Here is a 23,787-nt window from a genome sequence, read left to right on the forward strand (position 1 = left end):
TATCCGATAAGAGAAATGGTGTCGTGGGACCTTCATTAAAGGGAAGTTAAGGGATGGCTCTACCAGGGACAGTCAGACACCAGGGAGCTGATAAACTGGGTGCTCCGCTCTCCCCCCCCCCCCCGCTCTCATTTCATTTGGAGTCAGGTCAGCACACTGTCCCTTCAGCCTCACATATCTCAGCAGCAGGCGGGGTCATACTGTACAAACTGAACATGAGAGAAAATAAACAGGTAAATACAACTGGTCAGAAAGTAGTGTTCTGGATACAACACAACGTCCCCAGGTTCCCCTTTTCTGACAACAACACTGAATCTATTCAAGACTGGATGTTAGATGGAGATGAATATTGTTACAGTAGTTTTTCATACAGAAGAGTTTAGGTTTGGTTTCAGCCATTTTAACTGTTTATTTCCACTCTGCTGCTTGTTAACAAGTTCTCGCTCTTAATTGCAGCAGGTGTCGTTCAGGTGCTTCAGGTGACTCAGGTTGGGTGGAGGTGTGTCCTGTACAGTCGACCTAAAATCAGCCTCACTCGACTTTTAATCAAACCTGTGTTTACTTTCCTCTTATATGTGGATGAGTTGTTTTTAATCCAATCATATATCACACATTCTATCCTTGTAGCTGAGGCTCTGATTACCCAGACATGCCTGTCAGGCATTCTGTTATAAGTTGAGTAGTCCACAAACCCATGTGTTGATAACCCTGATGATGTTATCTTCTCCAGGAACGCAAAAAAATGTTACACAACTGTCTCCACAGCCTGAGACGTCCTCTGTTCCCTGAGAGGACAGGAGTTTGATGTGTGAAATCAGCAGAATGCTCCTTTAAACTTTGAGCTCTTGGGAATTCCTACAGGTTCAACTACACACAGGTTTACTGTTTGTGTGAAGTGTAACAGCGAGTGCTTCCCCTGTTTACCCTGGGTTCATGAGGCTAAACTGATATTCATGAAGAAAAGAAATGATGAAACAGGGAGGCAGTGTTTGACTCTTTGCTTTTATTCAGGTAGCAGCATCAGTCAGCACTGTCCTACTTACACACTGCAGCTCCTCCCAGCCCTGCAAAGCCACACACACACACACAGCACAGCACACACACACACACACACACACACACACACACACACACACACACACATACACGCACGCACACACCTGTGAACTGAACAGACATGTACAATCAAAAACACAGCCTATTCACTTAAACACACACCTTCTGCAGTTTTCCTGTACAGAGAGAGAGAGAGAGAGAGAGAGAGAGAATAGAGAGAGAGAGAGAGAGAGAGAAAGAGAGAGAGAGAGACCTCTAGTTTCAGGGTGACCAGACTGAGAGGTTGGGGCTAATTAAAAATAATGATGTGTGTGTCTTGTCCCTCTATAAACTGTCTCAGTTACTGGTTTCAGAGCTTAACACTGCTTTACTGAGGTAATCAGCCTCAACACAAACTATACTGTACAGTCCTGGACAGAGGCCTGAAGGGACACACTTGTTATGACAAATGAAAATCTTGTCTAATATTAATCAGCCATCTTTTCCTCGCAGCACTATAACATGAAAGAGTCCAGTGATTTCAACACGTGATTACACAGATCAGGCTGTTCCAGTGTTAAATGTTCAGTTTAACCACTGAATCATGTGTGATCCTGTAAAGACAATAACACTTGTATTGTAGTGTATGGATAGTTGTTAGCTACCTAGCTAAACTGTTGGAACCAAAACTAATTAAGTTCAGAATTTTTCTTCTTCTGGTGTTTTTGTGAGAAACCAAACAGTCTCAGGTGTTTTGGACTCTGGACTGGATCAGAGCCAACCCTGAAAACTGTAATCTAATCTGGATTTTTAGTCATTTTCTTATATATTATATATGTGACAGTGTCACTTTACATTCTTAAACTTCATCTCTAGTCTCTATCATATTTAAAAAACAAAAAAAAGTTTAGACATCATGTCTTTTCCCAATAACTAGTTTTCACTTTTTCATCTAGTTAACACATACAACACACATCTTTGATGTAGATACACATGTTTCATATGATATCAGTATAAGACTACAGTGACTGTCAGTCTCAGTGTTCTGTCTGGAATCTTTTCAGAAAACAAGATTTTGTTTTTTGTTGATGTTTGTTTTTTGACAATGACCAGACAGTCCAGTGTTACAGGCCGCCTCTATACTGTCATCAAACTAGAGGCCAGAGTGAGAAAAAATGAGAGAGAGAGAGAGAGAGAGAGAGAGAGGAGAGAGGGAGAGAGAGAGAGAGAGAGAGAGAGTTAGTGTTTCATTTCCTCTGAGTTCCAGAGTTTAAGCTCTCGTTCCTGTTCTCCTCAGATCCTCCTGACGCAGCGTGGAGGAGATGTGGTGGCTTCACTAACCTTCCTCCACCCAGTGGGACTGTAAACGCACTGATAAATAATACTGATTGTTGGGGAGAAAAGTAAACGGTGAGCTCAGTGAACGCTGCTCGGCGTGGTGGTGGTGGTGGTGGTGGTGGTGGGTGGAGGTGGCAGCTTCAGACAGGACCTCCAACAGGTGTGTGTGTGTGTGTGTGTGTGCAGGACGTGACCGGCCCACGGCACCAGCTGCTGTCGGGTTCTGTAATCGTAACGAAACACCAGAAACACTCGCTAACAGCATGCTCAGGCTAACATGGAGATACCCTGAATATCAGCTGACGACCTCCAGCCATCCTTACACTTAACTTTCCTTGTCATATGAGGAGGAGGATTTATTCTGATCTGTATCATCTATGAAACAAATTAGGCAGCAGCAGATGGTTGGCTGCCTGGCTGCTCGCCCCAATATCTGAGTGTGTGTCACTTGTCACAATGAGATTTTCAAAATCTGTGTGGACGTGTTTACCGCTTTGTCTTATCTTGCCGCTTGCTGACAATTTGCATTTGAGTCAGGGTGTGCTGTCAGTCAAGCTGCAGCTGCTTTTTGTTACTTCATGGCACTTGGAAGGCGTTCCTCTCTGCAGCGTGCAACAGAACGCTTCGCATCTTCAGCTCTCCTTAAGCTTTTTGCTAAGCTCCGCCCTGAACGAACGCACACACAATTACACTTTTCATCTATCTGAGTACACACACACGCACACACGCACGCACGCATACATAATGTTACACGTAGCCCACAACTTTGTCACTGATCTTACAAATATGGCAAGGCATTGAATGTCTCCTCTCCTTTGCCTGTTGTCTGACAAGACTCCACAGCTGGAGCTCAGGGCCCATACAGCCAGGCCCAGGTCCAGCAGTCACTCATGTCATCTTTCACAGCTTTAAGATCCCGGCTGAAGTGAAACTTCTCCTGGATTATCTCTTCTATCCACAGCAGTATGGACATAAAGACCCTCTTAGTCCCACACTGAGGGTCAAAAGTTCTAACAAAGTCTGAGGGATTCAAGTCTCTAAGTATCCTGATGGCCTCACAAGGGCTGCACCTCCCCCACCCCACCCCAGCCCCCCTCCTCCCCAGCCTGTGGAGTGTGTCAGTAGTTCAGTACCGGGGGTGTGAGGGTCTGCAGTGGTGGCTAGCTGTTGTTCTCAGCTGTCATGTACTTAAGGGCGGCAAAGCCGTAGCGCCGCGACATGTTCTGTTGGAACTCCTCCTTCAGGGTCTTGAGACAGACCCGGTACTGCTTATTGGAGCGGAACTTGGTGATGTCGAAGCTGGGCGCATGAGGCATGTGGATCATGTAGGCATTGGGCAGAACCACGAACTCATACTCCTGAAGAGAGAGAAGAGGACGATGAACTTTCACACAACGCAAGATGAAAAAAAAAAATGACACACGATAAGTACCTACCAGCTGTTATGGCCCAAAAAAAAAAAAAAAAAAAAAAAGAGCAGCATTATCATTCATGGTTCAGTCAGGTTAGCTGGTTCAGCTGAAGTTTGACTGGATGTTTTAGTTGACACTAACTGCTGCATTGAACCACTTAGCTTCAGTCTAAACCCATGAGGTCAGTTTGAATTAAGATAGTGTTACTGAGAGGTTTTCCTGTGCAGCATTTGAGTCATATGGGATGTACAAATAACGTATAAAGGCAACGACAGACTGCTTTATTAAAACAGAGAGTATCAGCTATCTAACACGATGCCAATATAATATCAGCTAATTCATTTTGTTTGAAATGTATAATGAATCATTTTATAGTTGTTACTACAGGAGTTTGATGTTTTCTAATAGGTGGAGGTAAGTACCCTGAACCAGTGTTCAGTTCAGCACTAATAATAACACCTGATCATAGTTAGATGCAACTTTGCTACAGATCAGACAGCAGAGCAGAGGTGAGTCATTACACAGACATTCAGCTTTTCTGATCCCCTCGTTATTTATTTGATCTATTTTGCTGTATTTCCAGATTTTTTTCATTGACTTTACAAGTAGAGTTTTCCTGTGCATGAAATGATATCCTCATAGCATTTTCTAGTGTGAGGATTCTATTGTTTTCTTAATAAAAAGCAGTAGAAGAATATCAAATCAGTAATGAAGCTTATGAACAAACTGTAAAGTGTGTTCATTGATCAGGTTTCTGTGGAGAACTGTGTAAAGGAATCATAAGAGTTGGATGAAGTGGATGAGGTGGAGGTGCGTCAGTTACCTGTGCATCCAGTTCCATGATGTGAGCCACCTTGTTCCAGCCGAAGCCCACAAAGCGGCGGTCATACTCAGGACTGTCCCTCCTCACCATCACGTAGGGCTCAAAGTCTGCCTCCCACTGCACCCTGTAGGGCGTGGTGGCAGTCCGCCATTTGGCAAAGTTAGTTGGTGCGTGGCCTTTAGTCCACACATGATACCTGGCAGGAGAAAAGAGAAAAGGTTTTTCCTCAGACTGTTGGTGGACGAAGTGTGATTTATAGTTTCTAAAATATCAGGTGACATTTCAGTTTCCCGCTTTTGTCTGTATCATAAAAGCACTTAAAAATCTAGACGTTATTTAAAGACTGTTTGTTTACCTCACACTGCACACCAAATCATTTTTAAAGGGAAAAGTTGTGTCTCTTTTTCTGGCGGTGCCATAACACCCACCACCAAGATAAAAGAGGCATTTACTGACTGCAAATTCTAGGCAGGCGGAGCAGAGTGAGTGTGACTGAAGGAAGCGTGACCACCCCTAAGAGCTGCACACATGAGAAAAATGAACACCCCCTTTTCTCCAACCGTACAGAAAAATCTAGCTGAATCAAATCTACAGTGTGTGGTGTCAGAGGAGCTCTGTGTGTGTGTGCACTGTCACATACTGCGATAGAGACACCATTAAAAACAGCCACACTATAGTCGACGGTACATCAAGATATATAGCTATCCTGGTTTTGATCCATCTCATTTGGAATAAAAAAAATCACAGTAAAGGGTCAGTTCACTAAAATATATAAGCCTAAGTAATACACACAATAAATCAATGAATACGTTTAACCTCAGTCTGGCCACAGCATCTATCCACACAGATAGTTTTGGTTTTACATGTCCAGGTTCTGGTCTCTGAAATTTGTGTATTGGTGTATGCATGCTGAATATCAGAGGGGTATTTCAAAAACTGGACTAATAAAACTGGAATGTCTTTTTCACTTTAAATACTGAATTATTTTTACTCCTGGTGTTAGAGAAACTCTGATTTATTACACTGATGATTTGAACTTCTAGCATAAGATCAGTTGGTTTTATATTGATCCATATACACAAGAAAATTGCAGTAGTTTCCTAATTTGTGCTGGAAACACCTGTGATTATCTCTCCCCAGGTTTCAGGTATGATGTGTTTAACACTGTTTAAGTGGTGGTAATAATCTTCTGACAGGCTTCAGGCAAAGTATCTCGAGGAGGTGAGATTAATCTGTACAGTGTGAACTTTGTCACATGAATTTGTGCTGTTGAACAACAGCAAACTATCCTGACAGTGCTGACCTTTGAGGGGATGAAGAGCCAAAAACAGAGGAAGCTATCGTAGCTTATTAGCTGTGTTGCACCATTCACTTTTATTTAACTTCCTGTGTTGGAGTATAAACCGCTCCACAGAAGAGAAATGGTTTACACACAGTTCTGAGATCAGAGTTGGTTGGACTGGTTATCAGTTCACCTCCAGCCCCGAGTGCAATCACTTCATTTAAGCTTCTGGCTCCACATATTATGCATGTCACTTTGTGGTGTGACTGCTGCTTTAAAGTGAGGCACCAGGTTTGTGTGTGGGTGGACTTCCCACTGTGGATTCCCATATACGTATATCATTTCCTACATTATTTAGTTTTAGGTTAATCCTGTTCTTCATTGTATGTATCCTCCACACATCTCTTTTCAAGACAATTTTATATGAAATTGTTCAAATTATTTTTGTATTTATTTTTCATGTTTAAATTTTCAGTAGCATTCCAACTGTGTGACTGTCCATCATTTTAATTGCTTATCTTCTCTCAGTGTTATTTGATGGTGCTGCTTTATCTATTGACCACTCAGCATGAACCAGTAAAGATCTGAGTCAATGAATGAAACAAAAGATGAATCCATATTAGTGATTTGCACAACCTCTACCACAGAGTGGGAAATGAAAAGAGCTGCTGTGGTGTTTTGTTGAATAAAAACCTGGTTGGCTACAGAGACAGACAGGTGTTTTACCTGAAGGTGAAGAGTGTACCCATGTCCAGCTGAGAGAGCAGCTCAGCCTTGGATTTTGGGTAGGACAGACGGTATCGCAGCGTCTCAAAGGCTGGAACCACCAGAGCTTTCTTGGTGTTGGCCATGTCTAGCTGCACCACTGACTTCCTACAAACACACACACACACACAGGTGCATAAGTTATTACTTAAGCAAAATAAATGCATGTACAACAGCTAAAAAATGAGACAGAATTAACAATACACTGAAAATACAAAAAAAAACAAGTTTCACTATTTTCTCTGTGTCAGATAACACAACCAGCACAGTCACTTTTCATCTGATTCTCTGTGGCCTCACCTGAGATACTCGTAGAGACCGTACATGGGCAGGAAGTCGATGTCTGACAGGAACATGTAGGGTGTGTTGACCTGCCGCATGGCCACGTTACGCAGGAGGTTGACGGGGTAGAACTGTCCCTCTTTGTAGACGATGTGGTAACCTACGTTCCCGCGGCTCATCAGCACCTCGGAGCCCTGGGCGTAGCGCAGGAACTGCTGGGCCTCAGCATCGGACAGGTACAGGGCCAGGCTGATGGGGCCCTCCCAGTGCTTACAGATGGCCTCCAACATCTGGAGCCTGCAGAGGATTGGACAGAGTGTGTCCAAGGGTGTGAGATAATAATTAAAAAGAGAACATAATAAAAACAAAATAAGAACTTGTGCAAACAAGTTTATAACTAGTGTGAAAAAATAACAACTGGTCAGCAAAAGATAATATGTTTAGACAACTTAATATACTTATAACCTATTATACTATATGACTTAATAATAATTTACAATCCCATACACTATAATATAAGCACATATTAGTCTGCATTCAATACTCAGGACATAAACCATCTAATGCTAAACAAGCTTTTGAATGCACATATAAATAGAGCCTCTTATAAATGAGAAAGAATGGCAGCACAAAGTAGGGTAGTGTCCTCATAGCTGCTGGTTATTCATCTCACAAACTCTAGCAGATTTGAAGCAAAGCACTGAGCCCTGCAACTGTTTCCAACTGTTTTTGTTTCTCTCTGTGAGACATGTAGTACCACAGAACCATTACAATTAGCCACAGCTTTAATTGCTTTTCGTGAAGATATGGAATAATGAATTACTCAGCCTTGGACCTGATATGCAAATAGAGAACTGATTGTTATTTCGTTTTATATTTGTTACATTAAAGAAATCTTGACACAGCCTGCCTTAACAGAAGACTTCGCTTTTGTTTGAAGCTTTAAAGAAGAAGAGTTTTGGTCAAACTGGCTCTACTCATTGTCACCAACTCTGCAATAAATACCTGAGGTAAAGCGGTGACACAGGAGAGGAGAACCAAAGTCAGAGATGTCATTGTTTCTCACTTTACTGGGTCAAGTGTATTTCAGTATTTCAGACTCTGAAGCCTTGATTTGTAAAACCAAGTTTGGTCCTGACTCTGCATGTGTCTCACTACAGTAACGCTCCATTTTATTTGGTATTCTATCCAAAAGGTGAAGTTGTCTTACTTGCTCAGTGTCTGACACTGTTTCGGATCTGGAATGCTAGTATTTCCCTGCACAGAGCCACTGTGGGGCTCATTAAAACAAGACAAGAGCTAAAGCCAGCTAGCAGCACCTAGAGGCGGCCATATTTATTATACGTACTCCACAACAATACACTGCTGAGCAAAGACACAACAAACTGACAATATAAAACAGTGCTAAAATAATGTTTGTTTGGACGATGCTTAAACTACAGTTTAAATCAAAAGCTTTATTCCCCTGAAAACATGAATGTACTCAAAGAACTTCTATGACAGTGTATTAGATAAATATACAGTCCACTATTATCCTGTGGTGAAAGTTTACATTGTGTGGCACATGAGGAATGACTGTGGCATGTCTAAGTGTTAATCCTTAGTTCATTTCAAGCAGACTGAACCTCTTCTTAGAACTAAAGTTTGGAGGGAATCACTAAAGTTATTAGCAATCATCCTCTCAAACAAATGAAAACCATGTGACAATGTGACAGAAATCTGACATTTCTGTCGGTTTCATGATTTGAGGAGAGATAATGATGTATTTGTATATGACCTTGAATAAGTTTAAATGATCCCCAACAGCACAGAGTGAAATACTGTTAAAACATTAGGATAAAAAAAACCCCACAACACTGATGACTAACTAAATAACACTGATATGACCATGATATGAAAACATGTGTGAAGGAACGTTCTGTCTGTTCTTGTTTTTCACCGCTTTGGTATCAGCAGGAATTTCCAGTGTGTGTTGAATGTACATCTCTCCTCTCTGACTGGAATAACTGCTGAGATCCAAAGGTTACTAAATATGGAGTCTAGCCCACAGTCTTGTTGGTGGAAATGCTCCATGCCTCCAGGCTTTATTCTTTGTCTTTACTATCCCTGAGCCAGTAACCACACAAAGAGAACAAACAGAGGCCTTTTTCGGATCTGTAATATCCCCAACCTTATTGACCAAACTGACAAAACAAAGTTATTTGTTCAGTAAGGAGACGGGATTAAAAGGGCTGCAGCAGAAACAAGTCTGACACGTTCATCTTAATTAATTCTGCTGGCAATCTCTAAATAAAGACATTATCTTTACTGGTGGAGAAAGCTAAGAGAACCAAACAAAAAAACAAAAAGAAAGAAAGAAAAAAAACAACTGTCACATCCTTAATGTTAACTACATCATTTTACAGGTGCTTCAGACTGGAGATAAGATTAAGAGCCAGCAAGAGAACACTAGATTTACATTAGAGACTGTCAGTAACCCCCGAGCTTTACAGTCTATCCAACTCCAACAGTCTGCACAGACTTTCTCACAAGTTCCTTACTTATTGATACATGTAGTGACCACCAGGAACAGCTAGCTGAAGTCAGGTTTATGTTAAAGGCTTCATCATCCTCAGTGTTTGTAACTGCTCGATTTAAGACCACAGTCAACTCTTCTCATTGTTACTCTTGATGGATTTGCTAGCAAACGCAGAGCAAATTCACACTGTGCTTTTATGTGAAATTCAACTTTGGTGACCACTGGTCAACTGCAAACCATCCATCACGTCTTAGGGAGTGACCTTACTGTTCTGTGTGCAGTGTTGAAAAGTAACAAAGTACATTTAATCCAGGACTAAGATTGACAAAGACTTTGATGAAGATACTATTATTATTTTCTGCTACTTTATACTTAGACTACATCTCAGAGAAAGTAGAAGGAAAACTAGTGTATGTTTTGCTCCACTACATTTATCTGACAGGTGAAGTCACTGGTTACATTATCTTATAAAATACAGTGTATTGCTACAGATTAGGTCCCTACATTTCTGGTGTGTGAACCCTCACAAAAATCAGGGTTGGGCCCCTGCATTTCTCTCGTCTATGATTTCAACTAAGGAGACGTTTCCCCATTTCAGTGACTGTTTGATGCCCTGAGAGGTAAAATGATATGTTTCACAAAAAAAAAAAAAAAAAAAAACATTTTTAAAAAATGAACAGAGATTTAGGTAATAGAACTCTCTGAGTAATCTCTGGTGAGCCTTTGGAGGAGGAGTAAAACACAGCATCCACACTGATGCAACAGTATCTATCAATCTCATATAATGTCACTGAATAATGAATACATCAGTTACAGGGGTCAATTTTCTGCCGAAATAATTTACTGCTGATACTTCAAGTACATATTGCTGATAATACTTAAAATGTGTCATCATCCAGTTTAATAAAAGCCTGCCATGCATCGTTTGCAGTCAGCTGTTGATATGTTCACATTAAATGTGCTAACTTAGTGTGTGATTAGCAACCATGCGTGCAATTAGTCACTACATTACCAGGCTGCTTCATGAAGATGGGAATTTTGCCTGAGAATGAATGAATACCTAAGAAGTTCCAGTTCAAATGTCTGTGGGGCAAACCTGTGAGTAACACAAACAACTCAAACCTAAAGAGAGAAAGATGTCAGAGACGTGCATAGACACACTGAATATACTGACCTTTCAGGTTTAGGAGGAATTAGATGTTCACACTACCACAATACTCACTGCAAAAATTCGCTTATAATTCCCCTGCTCACTGTTAATGATAAAACTAAATAGCTAAATTTGCATATAAATAGCAGACTGATGCTGGCAGATTGATGTTTGATGTTAAAATCCCTGGATTTTCTCTGTATCTTAAGAAATTACATAATGCTCTTTATTAAATCTGTCAGTGGGGTGTTTCAAATCCACTAAAAGCTGAACGTCGTATGGCTCATCAGATACTGCAGATCTGTCAATATGCCCCATTGTGTCTCAGCTGGGTGTCAGTAGAGCACTGACAACCATTCTGCTTCATGGTTTGTAACTGACTCCCATCACATGAAATATAAACCTGATTAGCTGTCCATGTACACTCTGAGGCAGGATTCTCAGAAGGCTTTCATGGGTGTGCATGTGCATGGAAAAGACTGCAGACCGGGAAAGTATGAATGGATGCAAAGAAAACATCCAACATGTAAACAGCAGCATCACGAAGAGCAAACTGGTTCCTAGTCATCTGCACCTCTTCCTCTTCACACTGCACAGGCTCCCAGTAACAGCACAGTGATGAGTCTTACAACTGGAAATACAGACATCAACTTTCACAATTTCTCCTTGAATTCTTTTTATTGTAACTGGTTGAGCAGTGACCTTGAAGGTGGTGGAGGCATTTGTGTCACGAGTAAAAGAACAGAGTTGCAAATTCAGAGAAGCTACTGATATCAGAGGTACTTTCTATCTAGTATAAATTCCTATTTCAAAGTGATATCCTCAATGTTCCTAAACACAGGAGTCTCCTGGATTATTTAATCGACTCCAGGTCCGTGTCACTTGGATCAATTATTCATCACTTGGAATAATTCCAACTGAGATTTATAGTTTGTTATGGTGGATGGTTCTAAATACTACAAAACTACAACAGAGGAGTGAATCAGAACGCAAATGCTGTGTCACTGTAATTGTCGCAAACATTATGCCTGTGAATGGGTATTTCTTATCAAAAAGTTCCTTGGGGGTTGTAGGTGACATCCAACCTCAGTTTTATCTACACAAGCTTATACCTATATACAGGTTGTTCATCTCTTGTACTGGAAGTGCTCTAAAATGTTTTCAACATCAGCTGAGAAGAAAATAAATGGAACTTCACTTCTGGAACCCTGGATGCCCAAAATAAGTTACAGAATCTGCAGAGCCCTGCCTACTTTAACACCTGAGCACACCTGTGCACCAGTTTCATAACAAGGGTCTCTCAGACAGTTCTCCATTTCTATGTAGGGGAGTGTTAATGAATGTAAGAGCAGACTGTCTTTTGAGTGTTGTTGCTGTAGGTTGAGAACAGTACCTGTCCATCGAGAGCTGAGCCACTAGAGTGACGTCTGTGTTGTCGGAGCTGGGTTCATACTCATAGTGGAGGAAGTACAGGTGTGTTCGATGGACGGTGAATCGCTCTCGACGAAACTCGTAGCAAGGGTCATCTTCGTCTAGCTCCGACAGAGTCTTCTGGAGCTGCAGACAGGAGGAGAGGTGACAGTGAGACAGTGTATGGACCAGAAGGAAACCCCTCAGCTGCTGTGAGTGCAACTGACTCACTGCACCATCATCAAAACAGAGTTAAAACAGAAACATCATTAATCACTTCACACACACCAAGCTACACCAGGGTTTTTAATGCTTTTATGAGTCTTCAGACAGTACACTGCAGGTACAAGCTGCACAGAATAAGGAAAGTTTCTATGTTGTATCAAACACCTTTAGCCAAGTAGCACATCACTACTTCTGGACTTAGATCTATTCATGTTTCTTGTATTGTATACATCATGGGATTTTGAACAGCTAGAAGTGACAACATAGACTATAATGATGAGGGGAAAGTCCAAGCCCAAGGTGTTGACCTGGATCACAAACTCCCCAGATTCCAATCTGATCCAGCATAATATGATGTAGGTCCCCCTCATGCTGCTCAAAACAGCTCTGACCCATCAGGGCATGGACACGGGACCTTGGGAGGTGTCCTGTAGTGTTTGGTCTACAGCAATGTTTAGGTGGGTGGTACATGTCTGATTACCAGAATATTCTGTTGTAATGAGATGATCAATATTATTCACTTCATATTATGGCTGATCAGTGTACGTACTAAATCACTGGGTATGATGCAGTAGCATGGGTTACATTTTGAGGGCCTTTCTGTGCCACTGTATACCACAGAGCCAGGACTCTAATCCTACATGAGTCAGTTTTGCACCAAGCTATTATAGTGTAATACAAATAAAATGCAGTTTTCCAATTAATTCTCCCTCATTAGCTTTTGTTAACTTTCGGATGAAACACAGACAAAAACAGCAAAACAGGATTTACTGCGCACAAGACTGGAGCCTTTTGCACAGTGTGTGTCAACTGTAAAAGTGATGTGTTAATGGAGCAATACATCAACCGATGTACGAATGGACAAAAACAGTTTGTTCCCAGGTTTATCTAACTGTGATTTCAGTTCAGGTGAAGATGAACTCAACACACTGGAAACGCTGCAGCTGAACAAAGCACAGTCAGGTTGTGCTGTGAGGAAAAGTAGAAAGAAGTAGCTAAAGGACTGTCAGCAGAGCACGCCGTGCACGGTGTCGCTCTGCTTTGAACAGTGTGATTAGTGGAGCTGCAGTGAGTGACTGGGCTGCAGTGGCACTGTGGCCCTGAAGGAGCCTGGTCTGCAATGTGCTGCTGGAGCCAATTCCTCAGTGACTTCATTAGTCTAATCATCACTTTAATGGGATTTAAATCGCTGTTCAAACTCTGAAAAATTGAGTGAGCAAACTATTTCCTAAGTTAAGGACACATTAGAATTGACTGTTGGCAAAAAAAGTGTCTGGCACACAATGACGGAAAATTATAATGTGATTAACTGACCACAGAGCTGACGCTTAAATAATTCTACAGCCCATAGAGGCTGGTCCTGTAAAAACCCAACTCCTGACCATGGTGACCTTCAGCAGGTTAGAAGCTGGGGAAGCGCAAAGAATGAGCTGAATGATAAAACACCACCAGAGTCTACACAGTATGATAAATAGTACCTCTAAAGTTGGAAGTCTTTCTGCCTGTTCTGAATGGACACACTAGAAGGTGGAGTAAAAACCCGCTGCTACAGCCTCCTCCCTCATCTCTCTCTGGGAACTCTTGTCTTTTATGTGTCTTTGTTGCCTCAACCTGATAAATTGTATACACTGCAATAACACAGCATACTTTGGGACACTCTGCTCAAAGACATTCATGGTGCTGCACTCAGTTGTACAAAGAACTGTGTGTCAACATCTGCCATAAAGACGATACATTTGAATGAACCCCAAAATTACACCAGACGTGGAATGTCAGAGGTGCATATGAGCTACTGAAGCATCCATCTGTTCAGTCCACACCGACTCTGACTGACAGTGGTGGGGCTGTCACTGTCCTCAGAACCAGCTGTTCTCTCATCAGCAGAATGGTAAATAGACTGCATTTATATAGCGCTTTTCTAGTCATATCGACCACTCAAAGCATTCATACGGCACTTGTTCTATACATACAAACACACCGATGACAAATTTAGGGTTCAGTATCTTGCCCAAGGATACTTCAACATGTGGACTGGAGGAGCCAGGGATTGAACCACTGTCCTTCTGATTGGTGGGCAACCGCTCTACGTCCTGAGCCACAGCTGACAGTTTCAAAAAATCTGTTTTATCTCATGAATGTGCTAAATGTATGCAATAAGACACACCAATAACCTAATCTGATATCTACTCCAAAGAAAAGCCTAATTAAGCCCACTAACATATTAATTAGAGAAGATTTTTCAGAGCAGCATCTATGTCTGTGGATGCTACATACTTGTAATCAGTTTGCACTTGTTAGTGTGAAGGAGTTACAGCAATTTCTGGGAGAGTGTGTGTGTGTGTGTGTGTGTGTGTGTGTTCCCTCATTAATATATAAATGTATACAGAGAGGTGCTCAAACATTTAATCATATCATTTACTCCATACTGCGTAACTGTAGCACACATATGAAGTTTCGACTCTGAATTGCTTTTGAGTTACTGTGTTCACAAGAATGTCTACAGAGACACCAGCATGACAGCATTAATGTCCTGCATAACATGTACCATGGAGGGACATTAAAAGGTTTTTAATTAGGCTCAATGAGGAAGAAACTCAATTCTTTTTCATCACACTACTTCTTTGGCTATACTGAGGGTAGTATTGGTTTCTTAGTCAGATGACCACTTTAATCTAGGCCAAAATATTGTGACAATTATTGGATGTTTTTTTCATGATATTTTGTAAAAAATGTAATATGTCCACTATGCTGTTATGACCAAATACCTGCAGAACTAATCACATTCCTTTAACCTCAGCTGTACCTTTTTGTTGTTAGTGCTGGAAACTGTTTTTTTTTTTTTAATCACTGTGGTATCTCTATGGCCACTGTAGCCCCAGTTACATTTTTGAGAAGGCACAGGACAGCTATAGCATATACACAGCTATAAATTCCCAATCAGTCTTATAAATAATTAATTGTTTTGTTTGCCTTCAGACTGGAAAGCCGATAGAAGAAGCTGAGGGCTGGTCACTGTAGATATTATTCATGTGCAACATATAGTAAACAAGAGATCCTATGGACAGCATTCTTCATTAGTTGTGCAGCTAAAAAAAGAGGAGTGTAAAAAATGACAGGTGGTGGAATGTAACAAAATTTATTACATCCAAATAAATTGTGAGCATCTGATTTCAGCCACCGATGAATTTATAGTGTGGAAAAGGGAAAATGTTTCGAAAAAGGCTGATGTGTGATCATAAAGCCTCAGTCTGTGAATCAGATGCCAGTTAAGAAGCCAGTTTTCTCTCTGTGTAATTCATTATCAAACAAAAGAAACACAGATATGTCCCTGGCAGCGCCTGCAGTTTGCAGTCATACTAGAGAACAAAACAGGCAATCACAGATAAAGTCAAAGGTGACATGGCAGAGCTGTACCTGCTGAAACCACACAGAGTAACAGTCTTGCTTTTGTCAAAAATTGCCTCTGCATCTACCCACACCTCTTACCACATAATAGCAGCAAAGCACCGTTTTGCTGTTTGACAGCTGCCATTAAAGCACACAGGAGGAGGCAGAGAGATGGTCACTTTTTCTGATGTTTTAGCGTGGATGACAAACTGTTAGGCGGTGTCTGGGTGAGATGCAGAATCCTGATGAATGCCTAAGCAGCATTAAGTCTCTGATGGGCAGGCACAGATTCTGTGGGAGCCAAAATACATTCTTGAAGTATAACTATTAAATAATGAGACTGCGCTTATGAGGATAAAACCATGTGGTTCACAGCAGCTACTGATTGAAGTGCATGTGGTTTTGCTAAGTTGTTGGAAAATGATTAGCTTAAAGGGGCAGAGCAGAGGACGTCCAAGACGATGAACGTTCTGGGTGTTCATGCACATCAACAACTTCTGAAAACATCCAACAAACTGAACAAATCATTGGAAATGATCGATGACTCAGTATAAGAATGAGAGCAGAAATATTTAGCATGAAAGTTTGAACATGACAAAAGTGTGTGCCAAAGCTGTCCCAAAACTTCTGACTCCTGATCAAAAGGAAAAGCAGTTTCTGGCCCAAAAACAAATCCCAGTGCTTGATCACCCTCCCTGTTCACCTGATCCAGCACCATGTGACTTTTTCCTTTTTCCTAAGATCAAATCTGTGCTCAAAGGAACACGTTGTGAGTCTGTGTCAGAAGTTAAGAAAAGAACCACAGAGGTTCTGAGACAACTGTCCAAAGAAGACCTACTGCACTGCTTTGATCAGTGGAAGACCTGAATGCAGCAGTGTGTTGATGCAGAAGTGGAGGATGTTGAAGGAGAAAGACACTGAAAAATGTTGATGTTCAGTAAAATTGTATTACAGCATCAGTCTCATTATTTAATAGCCAAACCTCAAATGTTTTAGTTTAATAAATGTGGTCTATATTTTTTAAATAGTTCATGTAATTGAAATAAATAAGTTCATTAATAGTAATTTGTCAAAAGTCAACTAAAATCATTTCATGTTAAGTCATAATATTCTGGAAAAGGAAACATTATATAAGTTTTGTGAGTACAGTGATGTAGCTTACTGTTGCTTTAAGAGATAAGTTTCGTTTGTTGAGGATCAAGACCCTTTGAGCGATATGGTTTTCTTACCATAGTACAGCTTACTAGTAGAATTTGGATTTTGAATACTCTTGTAAAGATAACGTACAAAATGTGGAATAAAAATACTTAAATACTTTTTAATATTTTTCTCCTCAAGTTGCGTGAGTCAAGCTGAGATGGTTGCTGAGCTTCAACATCCCACACGTACTGTTTCCCTTTTTAACCATGTTCATATTCTCTTGCAGTCACAATGTGATGGACAGAGGGATCATCTGGGTCCACAGTTCACTTCATTAACTCCTCCTTTCAACATGTTCCTCCCACTAAGATGGAGATGGAGCATCATATTCCAGCTGACAGAGGAGGCCCCATTAGACACACAGACTTTGTTTGAGTGTAGTCTGTATCTCACAGAGTGGAGTCCACTACCAACAGCTAATCATTATAGTTGTTTGTTTAGTTCATATACCTGGGATTCAAGGGTGCTATGGCAAGACTTAGTATTTGTGTGGGAGAAACGTCATTCCAGACAGGCTGTATGAGAAATGATGGACACTGTCCCTCAGAAAACACAGCCACCTTCTACACATGACATTTTATATCTATGAAGTAGTTTGACTGTCGGCCTGACTGATAGATGGATCTGACACTCACCTGACATAAAAACTTGCTCCTCTGGCTCTGATGCAGCTGCCTTAATACTAATTTACCACCACCCTTCATATCCTCAGCATTAAACAGACACCACAACTGAAGTAAAAAAACTGAAGTAATTCCACTTACGTTCTCACTGTTGTGGTCGGCCTCACTGGGACAGCCGAACAGCTCTCGCCGCAGCAGGTTGCCATCGTACTCCAGAAAGGTTAGATAGAGGTTCCGGAAAAACTCAACATGCTTGTTCTTCACTCGTAGCTTCTTGGGAGAGTTCCAATGGATCACCTGTTCAGAACATTAGAGCCGTGCCTGTTTAATATGCTGCTGATCTTATGCCTTTATGTACCACCAACATAGCTCCGACCTACCGAGGTGTGGACTCTGCAAGACCTCTGAAGGTGCCCTAAGGTATCAGGCACCAACATGTTAGCAGCAGATCCTTTAAGTCGTGCCAGGTGTACAGCACCCAAACACCCTTTATCTAGTTTGTTGTTTTTCCCTCGTTTCCCACTGTTGGTAGGTACTCACCACTACAATCACAAGCCTTGCATAATGTCTAATAACATTCACAGCCCCATACCCAAATGCCATTAATAACCATAAAATATTACTCTGGTTTCCTATTAGTCTCTTGTTCTTATACCTGGACATTGTTGTCCAAATGTTTATGACTAATATCAAACATACTACCAATTTACATAACTGCTGTGTACTGGTCAAGAGAATTAAACAGTCTAAATGAGCACAGCGGAATGTAACAGTCATCATACAGAGGAAAATTCAAAATTTAAAAAAAAAAAAAAAAAAAAATCAAATCAGTTTTATTCATATAGTCAACCGACTGCCTCGACCAGTTGGGTTAAGAAGAGAGTGAAGGAATAAGATTTTAACACTGGAATCAACATTATCATTATCATTTTTTATTTTTTATTTTTTTCCATTCATTTCATGATTTCATATATATTATATAGTAAAATCATCTAGACCTTCAGGATCATAAGTAAACTGCAAAAAAAAAAAAACAGGTGAAAACAGGTTATTCTGCCCCCATAATATCACTCTCAGATTGAACCAATGTATCAAATGTTGCTGGTGATTTCTCGGACTGACCAGTTCGTGTAGCAATAGTCTTATCTGGAGGTCCTCCAGGATTTTCACTTTTTTGGGGACAACAAGATTATGAGTTGTTTGGATTAACATGCAATTTAGCTGAATCATAAATGTTATATTTCCTATGACCTCAAAGGTTACAACAAGCCTCCTGAGTTTTTACAAAAGCTTATTTAACAGTGATTCTGCAACTATTCATACACTGGACATTTTAGTAAACTCTACCACCAGTAGCCTGACTCCATAGATTAACTGGCAATTCAGCTTTCAGAGCTTACACTTCAACTGCCACTTCTTTCACTGGTTACACCACCATAACTGTCACTTTATTACCATCATCCCAACAAAAACACCTTCCAGGCTCCACAGACTCACATTTGAAACACTCCATTCAAATGTTTCAACTGCAGTTTTTCAGCAGAAGCAAGCAAATGTTTTCTTCAGCAAACATTTCCATTTCTATTTCATGTGAAGTGTCATTGTGTTTTAAGACCCCCTTGGTACAAAAGTGGTTTTATGTGAGAGTTTAGCTTCACTGTAGTAGTCTGAATTCATAGAGCACTTGCAGAATAAGAGCCAAATCTTGAGCGGAGTTTTTGATTTGGTTATTTGATTAAATCTTGTATTTTTCATAGCACTCAAAACCCTGGATTAAAGGGCTACAGTCTGGGGCAATTATTTTGATGGCAGAAAATTCCATCACATGTTGGTGTTTGACAGGCCACTTACCAAAAGGTTCAGCCTGAGAAGACACAAATAACAACTCTGCTGTTTAAACAGCTTCCACCAACTGAGGTAGCTGCTGGTTTGCTTTCACTGTGCATCATGTCTGCTCAGGATATTTGACAACATCAAGGCCCATCCATCCATACACACTTAGCTCTCAATATTTTAATGTTAATTCATTTTAAATGTGTCCTAATTTATTTTGTAGCAATTACTGTAACTGAGCTAAGACACTAGACATCTAGGCATTACTGGACATTACTGGTGTTGGAGTCTGAGTTGTAAAAAGGCCAAACTGAACCTGTACAGATGGCTGCCTGTCAGGGAGCCTGATCAACACCATGCTAGAAAAACAGCTGAAAATAGAAGAAATGCTGCTTGATGAATGGACACACATGTTGTATGTATACATGTTCTATCATTGTCCAGTTACCAGAGAACTACCGTAATTTCTGGACTATAAGCCGCCACTTTTTTCACACGCTTTGAACCTTGCGGCTTAAACAATGATGCGGCTAATTTATAGATTTTTACGGGCTAATGAGCTTCATGCCTGTAAAAACATTTAGACACCTGCGGCTTATAGACAAGTGCGGCCTGTATATGTACTTTTTTTTTCTTTTTAAATTTAGTGGGTGCGGCTTATATTCAGGTGCGCTCAATAGTCCGGAAATTACGGTACTGTGAGGCTCAGGGAGCTCCTCACATCTTCTAAAGCCTGAAAAACACAGGGTGCTTTTTCAAGGTTAACAAAATCCCTAAAATGCCTAAAAGTAGAACTAAATGTGTGTCGCTGAGTGTGGGGCTGACTCGAGACTGATTAATGCAGGTCAGGTCTTGTATGTCTGAAGTGAGTGAGTAGGTGCACAGTGGGGACAGCAGGGTCTCACCTTGAGGTCTGAAACATCTTTGTAGCACTTCTCAGAGCGCGTGTGATCGGACAGCTGGACGTTCCAGAAGCACGGCAGCTGGTGAACCAGGAAAGGGTTCTGTTTGATCACAGCGTTGAAGATGTCCTGCACACACACACACACACACACACACAAAACACACACTGAGCCTTATGCTTTGCCTTGTGTTTCATCACCTACAGGTCTGAACCACACAGTTTAATCTGACCCTGCACCAGTTTATTAGACGGCCGCATGAAGCTGTATCTAATCTTCCCCTGCTTTTTGCATAGATTGTTGACTACACACCACTTTGACTAGCATTGTAAAACAAGGCGTGTCAAAAACAAACACTTTCTCATATTACCATACAGTGTCTCTGACACATCTCTCATACTTTATTATCATCAGCATTTTTTTAATGATTCTTTTGCTATGGTATTGTACTTTTGCATAATCAGCAAAATGCATACTTGTGTGTAATAAGCATAAGGTAAAACAGCTTTTGCAGACTGCAGAGGATGGTATTATTAGACATATTATTTTAGTTTGGTAGTTGATGGTATGTGTGGTGTGAGACTGGATGGTCAGAGCTGCTTTTTCCTCCACTGTGCAAAATATGTCTAGTCTTGCTCAGAAACTGATGTAGAAACAGATCAGAAAATAGATTTGGTCTCTATCTCCATTAGAATGTAAAATATATTTCTCTGGCTGCATGGTATGAGTGTGTACTGTGAGGTTTAAGAGGCCATTAAAATACCTTTTGACACATTAATAATTTCATCATCACCACTAGTAGTTGAGGTGGGAAAAATGATCACCCAATTGATGGCTTCACCTTGAATAAAATATACTGTTAATTATTCTCTCCAAATGTTGGGAGAGCTGTGGGTTCACTTTAACAGTACCGACTCTTCCTCTGTCTTGTTAGTGTTTTGTATGTCTCCAGATGTTAAGGCTTTAATTCTTAATTTATGTGTAATCACACTCGTAAAGCTGAATACTTCAAATAGCTTTGAGGAAATGTACGTGGGCTGCATTGGAGAGACTTTCTTGACTTTGACATCTTTAAGGGTTCACAAGAGTCTCAGTGACAGATTCCAGTTTCCTAATGGGAGACATAAAAACTCTATAGCCTCATAATGAATGCTGTGATAAAGAGGTCTGACAGTCCATTGGACGTGCTCATACAGCAGAAGGCAGATGGAACGCTGAAACGATTTCCAAAGCCCCGCTCATTTTCCAAACTGCATACCTTGCGGGACTTCATTTAATGAAGGTTTAATTAAAATCTCATAAATGCACCTCTCATCTAGATGAGCTCTGAATAGCTCTGAGATAAGAGAGACCCTTCGCCAAGGTCTCAGTGTATGCCCTTACTATGATAGGAACACGGCACAGGATAAGATAACGCCTATTTATGACCTTCAGGATAGATGTATGAAAATATATCCTGCCCAGAGGTTTAAACTGACTGAACTCAAGTTGCAAAACACAAAAAGAGCTTAAAACTGTACATCCACTAACACATCCACTAGTAGCAGAACCTTTCATTTTAACTGAATTAAGTTCAAGTTTCTCCTGTCTTTGGCCTAAACCAGGATTTCAAGTGAACATTGTTGCTGCTTAGCCATGTGCCCCTTTTCTCTACCTCTTCTTCTCTTCATGTTCATTTCTTTAAGGCCCTGGGATATACTGGAAAGAAGTCATTCACACAATGTCAACTCAAAACATTGCTATTTCACTACCAGTTGTTATTTTACCCTGCAGAGCATGGGAGCTGATGGAATATCACTGCCTTGATCTGTTTGTTTGTGTTATTGTTCGACTTTCAGCTGGTGTAAGAAGTATTCAGATCCTTTCCATAAGAAACCTGTCCATATAAGGTCTCACAGCTTACACTGCATGTCAGAGCAAAAACCACGCTATGAGGTCTAAAGAATTGTCTGCAGAGATCAGAGACAGGATTGTGTTGAGGCACAGATCTGGGGAAGGCTACAAAAACCTTTCTGTTGCTCTGAAGGTTTCCAAGAGCACAGTGGCCTCTATAATTCTTACATGGAAAAAATTTGCAACAACAACAAGAGCTGGCTGGCAAACTGAGCAATCAGGGGAGAAGGGTGTTGATAACAGAGGTGACCAAGAACCTGATGGTCACTGTGGCTGAGCTCCAGAGATCCTGTGTGGAGTTGCTTTTTTCCCTGATATACATTGTCAAGCTGTGAGGCCTAATAGACAAATCATGTCCAATCAGTTGAATTTACCACAGGTGGACTCCCATCAAGACGTAGAAACATCCCAAAGACGATCAAGAGAAATGGGAGGAACCTGAGCTAAGTGATTTTTCAGTTTTTCCTTTTTTGCAAAAAATTCAAAAACTCTGTTTTCTCTTTATCATTATGGGATATATTTGCAGTTGCTACACTGTTCTTGTTAAATTAGTGAACCTATTCCAAAGATTTTTTTTTTCTTGTCAGGAATTTACCTGCAGAAACATGGGAAAGTTAGTTATCCTGTAACTGGGCGAATGGGAGTGGATCAAAACAAGGCTTTGTACTAAAATATGTTACTTATCAAACAGAGGAAATTAGAAGTAAAGACCTACCTCTAATATAAGCCTGCTTCAAATAAAGGCCTGTTACCTTGTGCAGAATTCTATATTACAGTATTGAGTTAGTTTCATGATTACATTTTAGACTTGTGTTGTGTTGTACTCATAGTTTAGTTGTGTCTGCCAGTACACATGTTTTGCTAGGTCAGTTTGGTCTGTTATCATGGCCTGTGTCTAGTTCTAGTTAGTTGACCTCTGTTACAGGCCCAGAACATATTCTATAAACTGTGACATTCTTCATTTGGGAGGATAAAGTCTACCTGTGACTCCTCTGTGACTGTGCCAGCACAGTCCCTTACACATGTAAACAGCTGAGAGCAACACTATGAATACCCTCGAGGACAGACTGTCAAGAAGCATGAGCTGTCGTTCCTATTTGTGTGATTCATCGCATCAACAAAGACACAGAAAAACAGATTATCCGAGTCTAACCTGCATGGTCGCGCGGGCTCCTGCGTCAGGTGCAGATGTTTTTTGTGATTTGTCCTTGTGAAGCAGCTAATTTAACCATAAGGTAGTGAATCTGCATGTCTGAGGTGTGAGGATGTGTGAGAATGTAAGTTACCTGGTCTGCCAGGGAGGTGGACAGCATGCTCATTAGTTCCCTCTCTGCAGTCAGCCTCCACATCTGCTCCCATCTGAGCTTCCGTAGCCGATCCAGGAGAAGCAAAATCACCCCTGGAAAGCACATATACACACGCACATACGCAGACAGAGATATGGTAGCTTAAGAAACAGAGAGATTAGTATCTTGCTGCCTGGTAAAGGTGATAAAGTCCCATCACGAGGCTCTGAATCACAGCCTTGTGTTTTCTGAGATAAAGCTGTAGACCTTAAGCTTGAAGACAGATGGGCACTGGATGGAGAAAACATGTTAAAATCTTCCTGGAAACACAAATTATTCTTAGAAGCTCATGTGCTTCTTTTCCCTGCTAAGCCCTCACCCCCAACAAACAGTAAAATCAAACTATTTCTCCTCAGTTCCCTG

The 23,787-nt window shown here is 40.9% G+C and overlaps 1 protein-coding gene across 2 annotated transcripts in view; it reads right to left on the reverse strand.

The window, feature by feature from the left end:
- Positions 1-1,842: 1,842 nt before the first annotated feature.
- The window catches only part of large1 (LARGE xylosyl- and glucuronyltransferase 1), a 79,569-nt gene continuing 57,624 nt past the window's right edge, over positions 1,843-23,787 (reverse strand). For both annotated transcript variants that reach the window (XM_018697217.2, XM_018697216.2), the window contains 8 exons: positions 23,365-23,477; positions 20,189-20,314; positions 17,592-17,747; positions 11,999-12,162; positions 6,956-7,234; positions 6,617-6,763; positions 4,609-4,804; positions 1,843-3,731 (listed from right to left, as the gene is read on the reverse strand). In XM_018697217.2, the coding sequence (XP_018552733.1) occupies positions 3,534-3,731; positions 4,609-4,804; positions 6,617-6,763; positions 6,956-7,234; positions 11,999-12,162; positions 17,592-17,747; positions 20,189-20,314; positions 23,365-23,477 (1,379 nt within the window). In that variant the 3' untranslated portion in view covers positions 1,843-3,533. The remainder of the gene's footprint in view (positions 3,732-4,608; positions 4,805-6,616; positions 6,764-6,955; positions 7,235-11,998; positions 12,163-17,591; positions 17,748-20,188; positions 20,315-23,364; positions 23,478-23,787) is intronic.

Source organism: Lates calcarifer, linkage group LG18 (assembly GCF_001640805.2).
Source record: "Lates calcarifer isolate ASB-BC8 linkage group LG18, TLL_Latcal_v3, whole genome shotgun sequence".
NCBI lineage: Eukaryota > Metazoa > Chordata > Actinopteri > Centropomidae > Lates > Lates calcarifer.